General features: G+C 44.3%; 2 protein-coding genes across 8 annotated transcripts in view; one reads left to right on the forward strand and one right to left on the reverse strand.

Moving 5' to 3' along the window:
• LOC140185601 (slit homolog 1 protein-like) overlaps positions 1-20,138 on the forward strand; it is a 315,402-nt gene that overhangs the window by 289,494 nt on the left and 5,770 nt on the right. The gene's annotated exons all lie outside the window — the stretch shown is intronic.
• The window catches only part of LOC140185599 (uncharacterized), a 116,442-nt gene continuing 96,865 nt past the window's right edge, over positions 562-20,138 (reverse strand). For all 7 annotated transcript variants that reach the window (XM_072238991.1, XM_072238993.1, XM_072238992.1 and 4 more), the window contains one exon: positions 562-5,737. In XM_072238991.1, coding sequence (XP_072095092.1) covers positions 1,018-5,737 — 4,720 coding nt within the window. In that variant the 3' untranslated portion in view covers positions 562-1,017. The remainder of the gene's footprint in view (positions 5,738-20,138) is intronic.

Consider the following 20,138-nt stretch of genomic DNA (forward strand, 5'->3'; position numbering starts at 1 on the left):
GCAATTGGGTATATTTAAAGCAGGAGTTAATAGTTCTTATTTAGTATGAGAGTCAAAGGTTATGGGGAGAAGGCAGGAGAATGGGGTTGAGAGGGATAATAAATCAGCCAAGATGGAATGGCACTGCAGACTTGATGGTCTAAATGGCCTAATTCTGCTCCAACAGTCTTACATGGATTGGAAATGTTGAGAGGGATATGGGCCAAATGTTGGCAAATAAGATAGGCTTGATGGGAACCATGTCAGCATGAATTAGTTGGGCTGAAGGGCTTGTTTCTGGGTTAACATGGATGTTTAAATTGAGCTTCCACTGACCCTATGGATCTGGAATGCACTGCCCAGTAGCAAAGGAGATCTGATAAAATTTCTAAATAGAACTGGTTAAATACTCGAGGGGAAAGAATTTCCAATGGGGAGATGGAGTTGCCTAGAATAGCGAGCTCTTGCAACGAGCTTGCACAAGTTCAATGGGCTGAATAACCTCTGAGGGTCAATTTTATATTCAGCTGAGATTTCATTAAGCCTCGGGCGGAGTTGCAACAAGTACAGAGCAAGTCTCCATTGTCAACGCAAACCTTTAATCTCAGAAACACACACGCAAAAAGATCATTTTTTTTCTCACCTCTCAACACTTAAATAAGGCACTGTTCTTTTCGACTTGCGTTTACAGCTCTCATAATCATTTCTAAGCCGGGCCAATATTTTATATATATATTTATATATATAAAAATCAAACAGGCAAAAGAAAACAATACCATTTATAGCACAGTATAAAAACTCTATTCACAGTTAGGAGGGGGGCTGGGAGGAGGAGTTCCCTGTATTTTCTTTACAAGACATCTGCTTACGTGCTTAGAAAAATAAAATTAGGATCACAGTCGAGTTCTTTCCTCTGTGATCTCAAAGGCTTGTCCCAAGATTATAAAAGCAGCTTCGACAATTAATGCTTCCTGGTGTCAACTGTTTTTTTGTTGTTAAAGACACAGTAATTTACAGTGAGCCCTTTGGGCAACTGTGTCATTTTGCATCTGTCCGCTTCCGTTTGTTGGGGACTGGCTCACCCCTCTCACTTGGCTTGCGCTTCTTATTGTGCTTGGCCTCTGACGAGGCATCACACTTTGGCCTGAGCCTGGCTGGGGTGACTGCCTTGTTCTGAATTTTGGTGCCAGTCTTGTTCCGCTGTCTGGCCTTGGCTGAGGACCCAGCCTTCTTCTGGGCTGGTTTGCTCAGTCGCTCCTTGCCCACACCACTCTTTCTCTTAGCCTTGACCTTTTTTCCTTTGACCTCTTTTCCAGGACCGGTCCTGCTCTTGGCCCTTGGAACTACTTTCAGTCCAGTACCAGCAGATCGCTTCTCTACATTCTTCGGGAAGGTCTTTATGAGCAGACTGCTAGACTTTCCGCTACCGCCAGCTTTCCTGGGAGCTGGCTGTTTGCTAGAACTGCTGTCAACTCTAGGTTTCCGGCTCGCTGGGAATCGCTTGGGTACAGACTTGGATGGAACCACAAGGGAGACAGCCTCGGACTTAGAGGTCTTTCCCCGTCCTAAGTGAGGCTCCTTCACTGTAACGTCCCTGGATCCCTTCTTCTTCTCTGATCTACGAGGGGCAGCAGGTAGAAGGCCCTTGGGGGAATCTAGCTGGGTCTGCGAGGTAGGCTTGGGCGAGACAAGGGGATTCATGCAAATACTCTTGTGCTTTCCTGGGGATTTTCGCCCCGCTTTCTCTTTCCCGTGCTGAAATTTGTGGAGCTTTCCCATCATGTTAGAGTACTTCCTCAGGATCCATGCACTGACAGGTTTCTTCAGCCCCAAGTGTTTGGATAGCTGCAGCGCCGTCCTACCTGAAGGAGGGCCGTCCCTTTCCTCTTGGCCACCTGGCTCTTTGGCCAGAAAGAGGTCCCTGGGGAAGAGGCCACCTCCAGCATCTGGCAGTAGGCCCAGCTGCTTTTGCCTGGTCAGCTCTCCTTCCACCAAGTTCATCTTCTGTACCTTGTCTAACAGTGCCCGTGTCTTTGGGTTGCTTCGGGCAGGCGAGGCCATGGCAAACTTTTTCAGGTGTTTCTTCAGCCGCTCGGCTTGTGGACTAGGGAAAAGGCCAACCATGGAGCTTTTCTGCAGGAACGTCTTGCTTTTTATGGATTCCACTGGATTCCTGGCACTGACATTCTTGACAATCACCAGAGACTTGGTCTCTGTTGTCTCCATGAACCACTTGCAAATACTGGCCAAGCTGAAGTTGGCCATAAACAGTTTCTGCACTGGAGATATTTTGTGGTCATACAATCCTCGGACCCTGCGTGTCCTCTTCTTACTTTTCCAAATTTCCTTGAGCCGATCAGACCTGGATTTGGCTTTTTGAATCACTGTCCCATCCTTTTCCATCTGAATCCATGCCTTGTGAAGACTCTCATATTTGGCGTTCAAAGTGGTGATCAGCTCCTGGTTTTCATCTTCTGAGCACCAATCCAAAAATTTTGGTCGGCTGACTTCAGTAGCATTGGCATCATTCATGTCAGCTGGATCAGACTCTTCCTCCCTCTGGAGAAGATGGGTGGACTGCTTTCTATTAGTGCATTCAGCGTCCTCTTCCAACACTCTTGTTTCAGACCTGTTGACGGACATTGTCAAGTATCTCAATTCACGTGATCCAATACTGGTCTTCTTGTCCCCTGATGACACTTTTGCAATTATTCCCTTTGTCATTTGATGTGAAGACCCAAAGCTGGCTGCCCTCTTTGTAAGGCCACCACTCGCCCGCTTTGTACTTCCTTTGTGGGCATTTGTCTTTCGCAAACCTGATTGTTGATGGCTTGCATCATCCACAGAGCCTTTGGAGTGCTCCGAAACACTATTGGCTTCAGCATTTTGAACAGAAAAGGAAACTTGCCTCTCCTCAACTGATTTTACATCCACACAGACCTCGAGAATTCGACCTCGTTTGAGGTGGTTTTTCTCACGTAGAAAACTGTCAGTGATCAACTCTTCATCTTCTGAGTTCTCCCGTTCCTCAGCTAAAGTCTGAGAGGTAACCTGCTTGGATGCAGTCTTTCTCACTTTTCCAGAAGCTTTCACAGAAGTGGTAGCAAGTGATTCATCTACCCTGCTCTCGGGATTAACAATGCTTTGCAAAAGGGTCTTGTTGAAGCAGTCCACTGGAAACTGAACGGACGCCACTTTGCTGATGCACACTTCCCTCCTGTATCCTTGCTCATCTTGATTCCTCGGGAACTTCACACTGAGACAGGGGACTAGTAAGCCATCAGCACTATCCGCTGGCTCTTCCTTAATATTACCTCCATTGGCCACGGGCTGTGGTTGCACTTGTCGACTCCTTAAATGTCGGTCAGAAGTAGGTGGAATCAACTTCTTACGTGGCTTTTTCTTTTCTGTAGCAGGTGGAGTAGACCTCTCCTCTTTGTTGTAATTTATGCCAGACTTGAGGGATCTCATGGACCTAATGTCTTCCTCCCTTTTGCAGTCAGGCACACTTGCATCAAAGTCTTCCGGCTTCTTCTTTCCCAGACACAGGTTGCTCACTTCTGTATTGAACTCAGTGCTATCAGTTCCCAGACCTTCCACCACCTCCGGGGTAGACTCTCCGGGGTCACTGCACCCGCTTTTGCCTTCATCTGTGGAAGGTGGCTGTGGATGCAAATCACTCTTGGATGCGACAGGATACGAGGCAGATACGGGTGGTACAGATAACGTAATCCCTGATTCTTTGGGCTCGTCTTTATCAGTTAGTAACTTTTCTCCCTCCACCTTTCCAATATTTTCAACTGACTTGTTTGAATGTTCAGGTGGTTGGGATTCCACTGTTGGTTCGCAGAGACTATGGCTCAACTCTGCTGAATCTCCATTTAACATTTCACTGCTATCATCGTTCTCTTTGCTGTACTGGTCCCAAAGAGGAAGGCTACTCTCAACACCATTAACAGGACTGACTTCCACGTTATCTAAAGAGGGCACAGAAGGGTCTTGACTCCCATTATTCAGACTGGGCTCTGAGTGATTTGGAGACCTCCTGCCCTTTGTTGATGAGAGACACTTCTCCTCGTCACTTTCCTTACCTATCTGTTCCAGTCCCGATGGGGTCTGTTCGGTATTTTTACATTCCTCCAGAAGCTCGCAGTGTGGCTCTGCACTTGGGCAAACAGCTAGCATGTTTTCGTTTTGATTTTGGGGATCAGTCCATACTGTGGTGAATTTGCTATCATGAATGTTGGGACCCTGAACATCACTGACTGCCGCCAGACAGTTTTCAGAGCCGGGGCTGCTAAGCTTGTGAGTGCACCTCTTCTGTTCCCCTTCTGGACTGCTGCCATTCATGGAAGACACACAAGATGTCTGACCTACACCGACGACCTTCTCTGCAGAGCTTTCCAAGCAATTTAAGCTTAGACTCTCCTCGAGCTCTTGATTCAGCAGTGCTTTTCCCTGCCCCTCTGCCCCATGAATACCTGTGCCAACTGCCAGCGGAATACCACTAACAGGCAGAGTAACTATTGGTTTCAGGGTCACTGGGGCAGGCAGGTTGGAAACAAAAGAGGTAAGGCTCTCCTTCCTGGCCGAAGTGCGAACTGTCTTTAGCTCCCAGTACTCTTCATTGCAGAGGTGCCCACGAGTACTCTTCCTCGCCGTCTTTCTCGTGGAAGACCAGGACCTCTGTGCATCGAAGCGGCATTCTGTGATAGGCTTACTGATATACACAATGTCGCACTGGTTGTCGTGCTCGTTCACGTACTGGCACACGGTCGACGTGGAAGAGCGTGCCCGCGGAACAGTCACCCTGCTGCTCTTTCTGGCCGTCTTGATGAGGGGAGATTGCACCTTTAACCGCAGGCGTCCACTGGCACCTCGCCCACCAGGACGGGTCTTGGAGAGGACCCAGCAATCTTTGGCGCTTGTGGCTGTTGGAAGCATGTGATTACCTCTAACAGTCCTTTTGGCGGTAGCGACATTTTCCTGAGGGCTCCCGTGAACCACCGCACGTTTAACTGCTTTGTGGTCCGAGCCTGTGGGGGCCTGAGGGCCATTCTGATTTTTAATCAAGTTCTTTCTCAGGTTCAGTAACTGTACAGGGAGAGCTTGGAGAGACTCTTTCTGACCTCTAGCAGTGACAGCACCTTCTGCTTTGTTCTTCTGATTGCAAGAACTTGTTCCTTCTATTCGGCAAGGACTACGTATAGGCGGGCAGTCGCCAGAGGACAGACCCAACGGTGAGCTGCTGATCAACTTCCGATTCACAGTTTCCTTTTGCAAAGCTTCCAAGCTCCCCATTTTATGGCAGTTAGTTGTCAATGTACCTTTAGAGGAGGACCTTGCCCCAGCAATGCTACTAGAGCCACCCAAAGCTGCCGGCAGTTCTGCAGAGGTAGCAGCACAGCCTTCACTCCCCGTCAAGCGAGGACTCTCACCAGGAGTCCCTTTGTCCTCTGTGCCATTCTCACAGTTCAAGCCACACTGGATTGGTGCCCCTCGACTAAAGGAAGGGCATGTCTGGAAGGTGTCTCTGCTCCTCAAGGGATCTCCAGTGCTTCTGGCCTGCTGCCGCTGGGGTGGTGGGCTGGAGGCAGCCATGTCTTCATGCTCCACCAACTCTGACTCAGGACCCATATGGCTGAGCACACTCATGAACTGCTTCTGGTGATGTCTGCACAGCTTGGCCATAAACCGGTCCAGGGATCCCTGGGGCTCTTGACTGAGTTGCAATTCTTGACTTGTTATCTTGCTGGTGCTACAAAGAAGAAGGAAAGAGGCATTTACACATTTTAAATGAACAAGACAAATACCATTTACCCAATTACCTCACCACACCAACAACACATTTGTTGTTAATCTGAACATATTCCACTTCACAGTGTCAGTCAAAAGTCAATAAAGTACCTGCTTTGCCGAGATTTCTTAGTGCTAAGGCTTAAAATACGAATTATAATCTTCTTGAATGACATTTATGGATGAACTTCCTTGCGTCAGTTCAACAGACTATTTTAATTCTTGAAATTAATTGTGCCAATTATCATTTCATTTAATGATGCAGCTAGTAAGATTAATATTTTACTTCTTTCCACTTCTCCTAGCTTTTAGTTCAAGTACCACCCACACCATCCACCTTCCCTCTTAATCCTGAAGAAGAGTCTCAGCTCGAAACATCAATTGTTTACTCTTTTCCATAGATGCTGCCAGATCTGTTGCGTTTCTCCAGTATTTAGTGTGTTTTGCTTAAGATTAAGATCATCTTTATCTGTCACATGTAGAGTTGCAAGAAAACATTGTGAACCCTTTGAAATTACCTGGTTTTCTGCATTAATTACTCATAAAATGTGATATGATCTTCATCTAAGTCACAATAATAAACAAACACATTCTGCCTAAACTAACAACACACAAACAATTGTACTTTTTCTCAGCAATACTGAGTATACCATTTAAACAATCACAGTCTAGGTTTAAAAAAAGCATGTGAACCTCTGGTAATGCCTTCTACAATAGGTATTTGGAGTCGGGTGTTCCAATCAATCAGATGTGATTGGAGGTGTGGGTTGTAGAGATCCCTGATCTATAAAAAAGACACAAAGTTAGGTTACTGACAGAGCCTTCTCTCCTCAAGAAAGATTTGTTTATGTGTGCCATGCCTCGATCAAATCAACCTTCAGAGGACCTTAGAAAAATTGTAGAGATACATGAAGCTGGAAAAGGCTATAAAAGCATTTCTAAAGATCTGAGTGTTCGTCAGTTCACAGTAAGAGAAACTGTCTCCAAATGGAGGAAATTCAGTACTGTTCCTACTCTCCCCAAGAGTGGGTGTCCTGCAAAGATCACACCAAGAGCACAACCTGCAATGCTGAAAGAGGTGTAAAAGAACCCAAGAGTAACAGCAAAAGACCTGCAGAAATCTCTAGAACTTGCTAAAGTCTCTGTTCCTGTGTCCACTATAAGAAAAACACTGAACAAGAATGGTGTTCATGGAAGCACGTCTCGGCGAAAACCAATGCCCTCCAAAAAAATATTGCTGCATGTCTCAAGTTTGCAAAAAGAACAACCTGGATGCTCCACAACACTTCTGGGACAATGTTCTGTGGACGGATGAAACAAAAGCTGAACTTTTTGGCAGAAATGCACACTGCTATGTTTGGAGGAAAAAGGGCACTGCACACCAACACTCATCCCAACTGTGAACCATGGTGGAAGGAGCATCATCGTTTGGGGCTGCTTTGTTGCCTCAGGGCCTGGTCAGCTTGCAATCATTGAGGGAAAAATGAATTCAAAATTGTATTAAGACATTTTACAAAAGAAGGTCAGGGTAGCGGTCCAACACCTGAAGCTTAATAGAAGTTGGATGATGCAACGAGACAATGATTCAAAACACAAGAGTAAATCAACAACAGAACGGCTTAAAAAGAAGAAAATTTGTGTTTTGGAATGGTCAAGTCAGAGTCCAGACCTTAATCTAATTGAGATGCTATGCCAAGACCTGAAGAGGTCTGTTCATGCAGGGTATCCCAGAAATATTGATGAACTGAAACAGTTCTGTATGGAGGAATGGTCTAAAATGCCTCCTTTTCTTTCTTTTTCAATCTTTTTATTAATTTCGAAGTATAGAAACAAAACATAGCAATAATACAAATAGTAGGAGAAATATTGTTACACTTAAGAAAAGTAATTGTACAATCAAATAGTGTAAGTTAACAAAGTTCTCAATCATGTAAAACTGACAACGGATAATACAAATCAAAAAAAAAACTGGAAAGAAAATCATGAAAAAGAAAAAAAAACAAAACCAAAAAAAAAACCCCCATCCCCAAAGAAAAACAGAATTAATCAACTAAACTAAAAGACTTGGGCAAAACTAACAACTTAAAAATGGAAAAGAAGAAAACCTTAGTGTCGACGACTCCATTCCCCTCCAACAACAGTACAGAGAGGTAAAACAAGTTTGGAAATGATCAAATTACATCAAGTGAAAATGCTGAATGAATGGCCTCCAAGTTTTTTCAAACTTAATGGAAGGGTCATAAGCTGCACTTCTAATTTTCTCCAAATTCAAACACACCATAGTTTGTGAAAACCAATGAAATACCTTAGAAGGGTTAATCTCTTTCCAATTCAACAATATGGAAATGCCTCCTTATCACTGTGCAAGTCTGATCAGCAGCTATAGGAAACATTTGGTGGAGGTTATTGCTGCTGAAACAGGTTCTACCAGTTTTTAAATACCCGGGTTCATATACTTTGTCTAGCCCAGACTGTGAATGATTAAACAATATGTTCAATAAAGACATGAAAAGTACAACTGCTTGTGTGTTATTAGTTTAGGCAGATTGTGTTTATCTATTATTGTGACTTAGATGACAATCAGACCACATTTTATGAGCAATTAATGCAGAAAACTAGGTAATTGCAAAGGGTTCACAAACCTTTTCTTGCAACTGTACATTGAAAACACTCAGTGAAATGCATCGTTTGCATCAACAAACAACACAGTCCAAGGATATGCTGGGGGCAGACTGTAAGTGTCGCCACGCTTCCAGTGCCAACACAGCATGCCCACAATTTACTTTGGAACAAGGAGAGAAACCCAAGCACCAGGAGAAAACCCATGGGGTCACCAGGAGAACATACAAACTCTTTACAGACAACAGTGGGAATTGAACCCCAGTCGCTGGCACTACAAAACGTAATGCTAACCATTAAGCCATGCACGACACAGATAACCTATTCACTGTCCTATGCTGTATGTGTCTGGTACTTTAGTAAGAACTATGGTCTAACTACTGCAGTACATCTAGACAAGACAACATAATATCTCAATACCAATGCTCTCGGCCCAAAATGTTGACTGTTTACTTGGCCCGCTGAGGTGGGGAGAGAGATAGATAGAGAGATAGAGATAGAGATAGATAGAGATGGAGGGGGGGGGAGGGAGAGGGGGGGAGGGAGAGGGGGGAGAGAGGGGGGAGAGAGGGGGGGGGAGAGGGGGGGGGAGAGGGGGGGGAGAGGGGGGGGAGAGGGGGGGGGGAGAGGGGGGGGGAGAGGGGGGGGGGAGAGGGGGGGGGAGAGAGGGGGGGGGAGAGAGGGGGGGGAGAGAGGGGGGGGAGAGAGGGGGGGAGAGGGGGGGAGAGGGGGGGAGAGGGGGAGAGAGGGGGGGGGAGGGGGGGGAGGGGGGGGGGAGAGGGGGGGGAGAGGGGGGGGAGAGGGGGGGGAGAGGGGGGGAGAGGGGGGGGGAGGGGGGGAGAGGGGGGGGAGAGGGGGGGAGAGGGGGGGGAGAGGGGGGGGGAGAGGGGGGGGGGGAGAGGGGGGGGAGAGGGGGGGAGAGGGGGGGGAGAGGGGGGGGAGAGGGGGGGGAGAGGGGGGGGAGAGGGGGGGGGAGAGAGGGGGGGGAGAGAGGGGGGGGAGAGAGGGGGGGGAGAGAGGGGGGGGAGAGAGGGGGGGGGAGAGGGGGGGGGAGAGGGGGGGGAGAGAGGGGGGGGGAGAGAGGGGGGGGGAGAGAGGGGGGGGGAGAGAGGGGGGGGGAGAGAGGGGGGGGAGAGAGGGGGGGGGAGAGAGGGGGGGGAGAGAGGGGGGGGAGAGGGGGGGGGAGAGAGGGGGGGGAGAGAGGGGGGGGAGAGAGGGGGGGGAGAGAGGGGGGGGAGAGAGGGGGGGAGAGAGGGGGGGGGAGAGAGGGGGGAGAGAGAGGGGGGAGAGAGAGGGGGGAGAGAGAGAGAGGATGAGTGAGTGAGTCAGTGTATGTGCGTGTATGTGTATATGTGTGCATGCGTGGGTACATGCGCGCTGCTTGAATTTACAAATCTTGTGTTTGTGCTCTCAATACCAATAACTGGATTTGAAGGCACAGTAATAGTCAAGGATAAAAGACAACCACAGCAAGGAAAATTTAACTTGAGCTAGAGTATCAACAGATGTACAGGATAAACATCAGCTTCAACTCCACTGAATAGTATAATTTCACGTTAACATAGACCTCCCTGCAAACTAAGCTGCATCATTTCTAATTTTGGCACTTCTAAAAACCCATTAAAACAAAATCAAACACAAAAATAACAAGCCTGTAGTGTTCTCCCATGGGAGAAAGAAAAAGAGAGACAGTACATGGACCAAGAATCTATCAACCATCTTCCACCACTCCTCATTTTATTGTACTTCATCCGTGAGAAATTCCCTCCACTCCTCAGCATGGAATTTGTTCCTCTGGCCTCACCCATCCATAACTCAATCATTCTTCCATTAATGGTGAGAACACCTTCTCCTCAGCAACCCCACTACCACTGTAACACAATAACTCATTGCAAGGCTCTTCATGGGTGAACTGACCTACAAACTGGTGCAAAACTAAGCAAGGAAACTGGGCCTGAATTTGTAAGGTGTTACCAATAGTGTCCGCAGGGATCTGCTCTTTGTAATTTTTAATAAATGACTTTTATAAATGACAGAAAGTGTATGGAAGGCTGTGGACAAGGCATGGGTCAATGGGTCTAAGCAGAATAGCAGTTCAGCATAGACTAGATGGCCAGAAGGGCCTGTGCTGTAGTGCTCTATGACTATGACATGATGTGGAAGTGTAAGTTTGTAAATGACATGTAGGTTGGTGATGTTATGAATAGTGCAGACGGTTGTCATAGGTTACAATGAGGATAGGGTGAGCGAGCTAGCACTTTTCTCTTTGGAGCGGAGGAGAAGAGATGACTTGATGAAGATATACAAGAGGCATAAGATGTTAACAGCCAGTACCTTTGGCTAATTTTAAGGTGAATGTAGGAAAGTATAAGTGGGGGGGTGGGGTGGGAAACAGAGGACTTAGCTTCAGAGATTGGCGAGTGTGTGTAGTTCACCACTGGTGCTGCTGATGGTGAAAGCAGATACACAAGAGGCATTGAAAAAGAGTCTTAAACACATGGTGCATCTGCACCACATAGATTGCCTTGATTTAACACTTCAAGGCGCGGTTAGAACATAGTAATAAATGCTCACACACCACAGTAACAAAAACAAACACTTGCCTTTCTGTAATGCAATAGGTCTTGTGAGTCTCTGACTTTAATCAGTGCACTCATTGTGGCTGTGTTACCAGCTGTCTGGACCCCAAGCTCTTAAACTCCCTTTATGAATCAATGCCAACTCTCAGATCAGCTGAGTGATAGAATTTCAACACTCTCCACGGTATTAAAAAAATACTTCTGTGCATCACCTTTGACACAGCAAATATTTCAAAGGCCTTCATGGGTGCACTATTGAAAACTTGGCACTTATCCACTAAAGGACATTGGGACCAATTTTCCCTCTAAGGTGTGCACATGAGTACACACATCCATCTTTTGTTTCTGGCACACAACGGAACTTAAACTGCGCACAGAAGGTTATCACCCTCTACCTCATTGGCATGTTAAGTATATTTCGCGATTGTACCTTTTCTGGTTACTGATGCAGATGGTGTTGACAATCTGGAGTTTGTGATGACTTGGCTGCAGATTTTAGAATTGGCTTATTTATACTGTTTTTATTGTAAGAACTTATTGAATCACTATGTCGAATTGCAAGAAAGCAAAGGGCGTGAAGCGCAAAAGAACTGTCAGTTCATTTGAAGTGGAGTGGCTTAATGAAACCGTAGACACTGCTACACCGTAAGCTCATGAGGTCGGGAATGTGCAGCTATGAGAAATATTTATGTACAATACAGAAACTGGTGTTACCTGTGTATTGTTGCAATGCAAAAGTTGCTGGAGAATTTGCACGTGGGAAGAAGAGTGGTGTTTGGAAACTTAACTTTTTGAAGCGTCATTTAGCAAGCAAATCACATATGGTCGATGTGCAAAAGCTCCGGCGAGAAAATCCTTCATTACCCGCTACAGGCCTGCTACGTAAGATTTGTGAGAGTGCAGATGAACAAGAGCAAAAACGATCAAACCTAGGAGATCGAATTTCTTATTGACAGTTGTTTTATTTCCTTTAAGCAACGAACAACAAACTGGACTTGGTAGTTTATTATCCTTAGAATAGCTTCAGGTTTACTTTCACTTAAAAATTCAGTGCACATTATGTTGTCACTGGGCAAAAATTGCACAGCACAAGATTTTTGTGCACACTGGCTATTACAAATTAGAAGGAACGTTGACTGGGATAGATGACAAACAGGCTTGTCATAGAGGTTGATCTTAAGGTCAGTTTAAGAGTAGGAGATGTTGTGGGTAAGAAGTAGTTAAATGAAGAAAAGTTCAAAGTAAATTTATTATCATACCATATATTACCCTGAGATTAATTTTCTTGGGGGCATATAAAGAACACATACAATCAATGAAAACTGAACAAGACTGACAAATAGCCAATGTGCAAAAGACAAACTGCAAATATAAAATAATGATAATAATAATATTGAGAACATGACTTATAGAGTCTGTGAAAGTGAGTCCATAGATTGTGGAATCAGTTCAGTATTGAGATGAGTGAATTATCCACCACCATAGTACAGATGTACTACAAGACTGTGTGCTTAGTCACTTGCTCTACTCGCTTTATACTTAGGACTCTGAGATTAAGTACACTCCAATGAGAAAAATTGAAAAATGAGGAAAAGTGAGGACTCCATGAAAAGACGGCACGATTAGTAGGAGGGATAAAGTAGAAGGGCAAACGTGATTATATTAACAAGCAGAAAGTAACTGTTGAATTCACCACACTACAACTAGGAACTTCCATAATCTCAGCCTATTAAAATTGAGCGCTTCTCTCCATAGACCATAAGACACAGGAGCAAGATTAGGTCAGTCAGTCAGCCCATCTTGTTTGCACTGCCATCCTATCATTGCTGATTTATTATCCCTCTCAACCCCATTCTCCTGTCTTCTCCCTGAAACCTTTGATGCCCTGACTAATCAAGTACCTCAATCTCCGATTTGAATATACCCAATGACTGGGCCTACACAGCCATCTGTGGCAATGAATTGCAGAGATTCGCCACCCTCTGGCAAAAGAAATTCCTCCCCATCTCGGTTCTAAATTGACATCCTTCTATTCCGAGGCTGTGCCCTCTGGTCCTGGACAGTGTTCCCCTGCCCACTATAGAAAACATCTTCTCCACGTGCACTCTATCCATTTGATAGGTTTCAATGAGATCCCCCCCGCCCACCATCCTTCTAAATTCCAGTGAAACTCTCAGAGTACAGTAATGACTGTACTCTACCATTTAATAGCCTGGATGAAATTTATTATCCGGGGGAACAAACTGCTGAACATACTACGTTGTGGTATGAAGACAAAAACACTAAACTACCGCCATGCAAATTAAGAAAATAATAGAACTCAAAGTACAGCCGCCCATGAAGGGGTGTTGCAAACTGAAGATGTGAAAGAGCCCGGAACTGAAAGAACATGCAGAAGTTGGAGGCATGCAGGGCTGGGGAATCAGAATCAGGCTTATTGTCTCTGACATGTCATGAAATATGTAAATGGCAGTATAGTGCAATGCATAAAAAATTACTGTAAGTTACAACAAGTAACAAAAGAGCAAAAGAGAAAGAGTGAAGTAATGTTCATCTGACTGTTCAGAAATCTGGTGGCAGAGAGGACCAGGCCTCAGAAGGAAATAATAATTTATTTATTGAGACACAGCGCAGAAAAAGCCCCTCTGGCCCTTTGAGCCACGCCACCCAGTAATCCCCCCCAATTTAAACCCTAGCCTAATCATGGGACAATTTATAATGACCAATTAACCTATCAACCGGTACATACATCCTTGGACGGGAGGAAACCAGAGCACCTGAAGAAAATCCACTCAGTCATGGGGAGAATGTACAAACTCCTCACAGTATAAAATAAGTGTCACGTAAGATTGCAGCGTTCTTCATTCTGCAAAAATATGGTCATCCTTAAAAGAGAATACTGATGGACGTTTCCCTTGAAATCAGAAAGGGAACATGAACACAAGGTACCAGAACTGCTAGTTCAGTCTGCACAAAACAAAAAGTATATTCAGGCCAATACAAGTTCTGAAAAAGTGTTTTGTTGACCAATAAAAGTCAAACTTTTATCCTGTATCCAGTTCATATAATTCATTAGAATAAACTGAACATCTTGGAGTAGGTCAGTAGGCTGGCACAATGTGGTAAGCTGAAGGGTCTGACCTGTGTCGAATTGTTCTAAGTTCTATAACTTGTTTAGATGGGAGCACATGCACTGGAGTGTCAGGTCAGCCAGTTCAACCCAAGTATGCCTGACTGTGATGTCATCAGTCAAGACCATTACTGTATCACTTTCCAATCCATGCTGCTGTATGGCTGGAAGTACTGGAAGCCTGCCTCAAACCAGCAGTACTGGTGTAAGTCATATAATCAAACATCCATCCACTAAGACCAGTAACTGCAAAATGAGGCTTCTACCCAATCTATGCTTATGCTGAGGTGTCTCAAAGGCAAGATCAAAAACTGAAATGAAACAATACGGCCACCCATTCATAACATTAATAGCTCTGCTTTGTAGTTAAGGTATCCAGAACATGCAAGGGTACACTTTACTGATCAGATACAAAATCACAATATATACAGTACATTGTTTTATGCATGCTTAGACATTGTACTATATCCCATTTAGCTACACAACTCACCCACATTTTTGATACTGCATGTGGAGTAAGTGCTTTGCAACACTGTTGAAATCTCCTATTCCGGGTTGGGTTAAGGGGTAGTGAGAGACAAAAGATAAAACAGACATGTTCCTTGCTTAGAACTCAGTATCCTCAATCCTCTGCACATTCAGCAGTCTCTAAGCTCACAGGCCACAATGGCACTGCCTCTAAAAGCTTAAACTTGTTTACATATGGGGAGAAGAACAGGGTCCCTTCTCCCGGGCTGCACTCCTACAGAGTCCACATAAAACAATCTGTTTTGGAACAAAACAATGAATTAAACAATATTGTCTTAAATCTTTAATGTCCAAAAGCAATTCACAGGCAACAAAATATTTTTGGATGTGTTGTTACAATTTTGTACAGAGAAAACAAAACTGCTTTAGTGGTTTTGTTAGCAGGAGGTTTCGTTTAAAAAAAACAATTAAGTACTTTCTAAGATGCTGCAACGTAGGGAAATGTGTAGCAAACAGCAAGCCCCCACCAACAGTAGTGCAATATTGGCCACAATGTTTACTTTAAAAGTGCTGGTTGAGGCACAGAACCAGCGCAAAATTGTCCCAATTCCAGCTTACCCGAAGGTTGGTTCTTCTAACAATGCAACATTTTCTCAGTACTGTACCATGAGCAACAACTGTAATTTTTTCCCCCTAAATATTCTGTGCTCAAATTTTGTCAAGTTAAGTCTAAATTTGAAAAATCATCTTTGTTTCTAAATGCGTATGTGCATTTTTAAAGGATGGAGCATTATCAGGAGAGAATAGTTTCAGTGAAGGAATAATTTGATAGAGCCCTAGCAAATATGCAGTAAATGGGAATCAAATGTAATCTTATCCAGTGCTCAGTCCAACCTGAAACAAAAGAAAAAGGTAACATGTGTAGTGGCTATCCATTACAGTTCCTGACCTGATACTGCAGGAATTCCCCTAGGGAGTATTCTCAGCTGTTTCAAAGACCTTCCATCATAAAGAGAGAATTCGCCAGTCAACGAGCATTTTTAACTTTACCAGGAACTAGATAACTTCAAGGTCGCTGTGTTGAAAAAAAACTGGTAGCAACTAACAGACGAGAGACTACAGTTGCTGGAATCTAGAGCAACAACCAATCTACTGGAAGAACTCATCAAGTCAATCAGCACCTGTGGGAGGAAAGGAACCACTGACATTCCAGGCCAAAATCTTGTATCAGGGCTGCAAGGTTGCAGCCTGAAATGTTGAAAATTCTTTTCCTCCCATAGATGCTGTCCAAATTGTTTGCTGTATCTTAAATAAGAAAAAGCCTAGTTATCTGAAAATCAAACTCAAAACCTCAGGGTTTGGGACTTTGAAAGTAAAGACAGAAATTGCTGGAAACACTCAGCAGCCATGGAAAGAAAAACTGAATTATCAGGTCAACAATCTTTTGGCAGAATTGGGTACAAGAAAAAAAAAGAATTTTAACTGTCTTTTCTTCTTTCCAGTTCTGATGAAGAGTCTTCAGAATCAGAACTTATTGCAGTATCCACTTGAAATATTAAGTCTGCTTCTTTCCACAAACATTGCCTGGCCTGCTGAGTGTCTTCAGCAGTCTCCCTCTATCGGCCTAGTTATCTCTGACTTTGAGTGTCATAACTGCAGTTTCCCTAGTAACATGATTTAACTCACTGAATTAAGCTTACACTCCACAGTAACTCATTGTACACACGGAATACGGTGCCAGAGGATGACATACAGAGCAATTTCTCCTCAAAGGTTTACACAATTTACAAGTCAGGAGTGTTGTTAGAATAGTCACCATGCAACTTGCTGGCTGGAGCAAAAGCGACAGAAACAGAAAGCAGCATAACACTAGGATATAAAAGCAAGGATGTAATGTTGAGGTTTTACAGGACTGGTGAGGCCTCACTTGGAGAACTGTGAGTCATTTTGCACCCCTTATCTAAGGACTTGCTGACATTGGAAATGGTTTAAAGGAGATGCACAAAAATGATCCCAGGATTGAAAGGCTTATCTTATAGAAACATAGAAAATAGGTGCAGGAGTAGGCCATTCAGCCCTTCGAGCCTGCACCTCCATTCAGTATGATCATGGCTGTTCATCCAACTCAGAACCCTGTACCTGCCTTCTCTCCATACCCCCTCATCCCTTTAGCCACAAGGGCCATATCTAACTCCCTCTTAAATATCGCCATGAATTGGCCTCAACTGTTTCCTGTGGCAGAGAATTCCACAGATTCACCACTCTCTGTGTGAAGAAGTTTTTCCTCATCTCAGTCCTAAAAGGCTTCCCCTTTATCCTCAAACTGTGACCCCTCGTTCTGGACTTCCCCAACATCGGGAACAATCTTCCTGCATCTAGCCTGTCCAATCCCTTTAGGATTTTATACGTTTCAATTAAGATCCCCCCCTCAATCTTCTAAATTCCAACGAGTATAAGCCTAGTCGATCCAGTCTTTCATCATATGAAAGTCCTGCCATCCCAGGAATCAATCTGGTGAACCTTCTTTGTACTCCCTCTACGGCAAGAATGTCTTTCCTTAGATTAGGGGACCAAAACTGCACACAATATTCCAGGTGTGGTCTCACCAAGGCCTTGTACAACTGCAGTGGTACCTCCCTGCTCCTGTACTCAAATCCTCTTGCTATGAATGCCAGCATACCATTCACCTTTGAGGAGCATTTGATGGCTCTGGGACTCTACTCACTGGAATTCAGAAGAATGAGGCGTGACCTCATTGAGACCTAACGAATGTTGAAAGGCCTCAACAGAGTGGCTATGATGTTTCCTGCTGTGGGGGAATCCAAGACCAGAAGACACAGTCTCAGGAAAGAGGGATGTCCTTTTAGAACAGAGATGAGGAGAAACTTTAGCCAGAGAGTGGTGAATCTGTGGAATTCGTTGCCACAAGCAGCCGTGGAGGCCAAGTCATTGGGTATATTTAAGGCAGACATTGAAAGGTTCTTGATTAGTCAGGGCATGAAGGAATTCAGGGAAAAAGCAGGAGACTGGGCTGAAAGGGAAATGGACCAGCTATAATGAAATGGCAGAGCAGACTCAGTGGGCCAAATGGCCTAATTCTGCTCCTTTACCTTGTGACCTTATGACACCAACCACAACAAAGCAGTCTGACCAGTACATCTATCAAAGGAACTCAATGTCTATCCTACCCATCAATATCTACAAACTAAACTCAAAATTAACACAACAGTACTGCCTCAGTTACATCACATTGTAAACATATTGTAGTCCATTACCATCTTTGTATCTTAGAATTCTTTGCACCACAGTAAGAGCATCACCATAGTATTAATACTAACTTCTATAAGTTTAATTTTTTTTAATTTAGGGATACAGAACAGAAACAGGCCCTTCTGGCCCAACGAGCCCGCGCCACCCAATTGCACCCATGTGACCAATAAACCTACCAACCCATACGTTGTTTTGGAATGTGGGAAACTGGGGCAACTGAAGGAAATCCAGTCACGGGGAGAATGTACACACACACTATAGGCAGCAGCAGGAATTGAACCCGGGTCGCTGGTGCTCTGACAGTGCTGCCCAAATGCTATGCTACCGTGCCTGCCGTGTAACAAGGGAATAAATGATACATACACACAAAATGCTGGAGGAACTCAGCAGGCCAGGAAGTATCTATGGAAAATGAGTAAACAGTTGATGTTTCAGGCCGAGACCCTTCATCAGGACTGGAAAAAATGATGAGGTCAGTAAGGTGGGAAGGGGAGGAAGAAGTGCAAGGTAAAACCGGGAGAGAGGAGGGGTGAACTAAAGAGCTGGGAAGTTGGTCGGTGAAAGAGATAAAAGGTTGGAGAAGGGAGAATCTGATAGGAGAGGACAGAAGACCATAGAAGAAAGGGAAGGCGGTGGCGCACCAGAGGAAGGCAACACACACAAAATGCTGGAGGAACTCAGCAGGTCAGGCAGCATCTATGGAAAAGAGTACAGTTGACATTTCAGGCTGAGACCCTTCAGTAGTCCTGTATTGTTTGGATTTCCAGCATCTGCAGATTTTCTCTCGTTTGTGACCAGAGGGAGGTGATTGGCAGGTAAGGAAATAAGGTGAGAAAGGGAACTGGTGAAGGGGGGGAGGGGGGGCTCGCAATTACCGACCTTCAAGAAATTCTTGTGTTTGTGAATGAACAATAAACGTGCCCTTATCGGAGTCACCAGTTCCCAAAAACAATTAGAAAACTGAATACAATTTGATGGGTTTTGAATCCCCCACCCACCCCCAACTACTGCTGGGTAGTATCGTGTTGTAGAGATTACTAGGCCTCAAGGCCCATAAATTTTAATGTGATTCAGCTTAGTTTACTGTGACAAAGAAATGGGTACTTTCTAAAAGGTCAAGATTCTGCTGAGAATTCTCATTTGTAAGAAATGATAGTGCAAATGTAAAATACTTTTTAACCAGCAGCTTACAAAATGTTGCCCTTGATGACTTTGACAAAATAGTGTTATTTATTGAATTCCTGCGGTCTCATTTATGAATAGCAATCACTTCAGACTTATTTAATATTCTAAACCTTGTGCCTGACATCGCCCACCTTAATACAAGCAGACAAGTGTACTTGCAAACAGTTGCTTAAAGTTTGTGAGGGAAATTTCTGAACAACTAGCCTTGTACAGTTCCTGCACCTATATAGTTAGTGCTAACCATAATCTCTATTCAGTCTTTCTAGTATGCATTCTGAGATCATCACGAACAGCTCCCCCAACCTCACAAAGACACACACCCTAATGCTAATTATGTCAAAATATAACTTTTGTACCATTGGGTTGTGTTCGAAAAAATAACACCAAGGTACAATGATGTTAACTTGCTACTAATGGCAGCCACTATATTTTTTGGTATCACTAGAAAACACGATTCTCAAGAGTAAGCACATACACTAACTTACATTGCTACTAGTTCAGAGTTGTCACGAGCTATCCATGGAATTATGATATACCACGAGCAACACCTTCCCAAGAGGGAAAGATGAGATGAGAAAGAAAAGCATCGGTCCAACAAAAATGTTTCACCCAAAGTATATGAGAAGAGATAATATTATTTTGAAAAATGATTTATCACTCCACTCTTGGTTTAAAAACACAACTGGCATGATTCAGATTATGAAGATACGCAGTCCTCTTTTTATTGTTATTTAGTAATGCATGTATTAAGAAATGATACAATATTTCCTCCGGTGTGATATCCCAAAACACAGGACAGACCAAGACTGAAAAAAACTAACAAAACCACATAATTATAACATATAGTTACAACAATGCAACAATACCATAACTTGATGAAGAAGTCCATGAGCACAGTAAAAAGTTCAAAGTCTCTCAAATGTCCCACATCTCACGCAGATGGGAGAAGGAAGAAAAACTCTCCCTGCCATCCCCGACCACAGTCCAACTCTGAGTCATTCTAAAACTTTGAGCCTCCGATCAGCTCTCCAACACCAAGTACTGAGCGCCATCTCTGTCCGAACGATTCGACCTCAATCTCAGTCGCCAGCAGCAGGCAAAGCCGGGGATTT

Source organism: Mobula birostris, chromosome 21, assembly GCF_030028105.1.
Source record: "Mobula birostris isolate sMobBir1 chromosome 21, sMobBir1.hap1, whole genome shotgun sequence".
NCBI lineage: Eukaryota > Metazoa > Chordata > Chondrichthyes > Myliobatiformes > Myliobatidae > Mobula > Mobula birostris.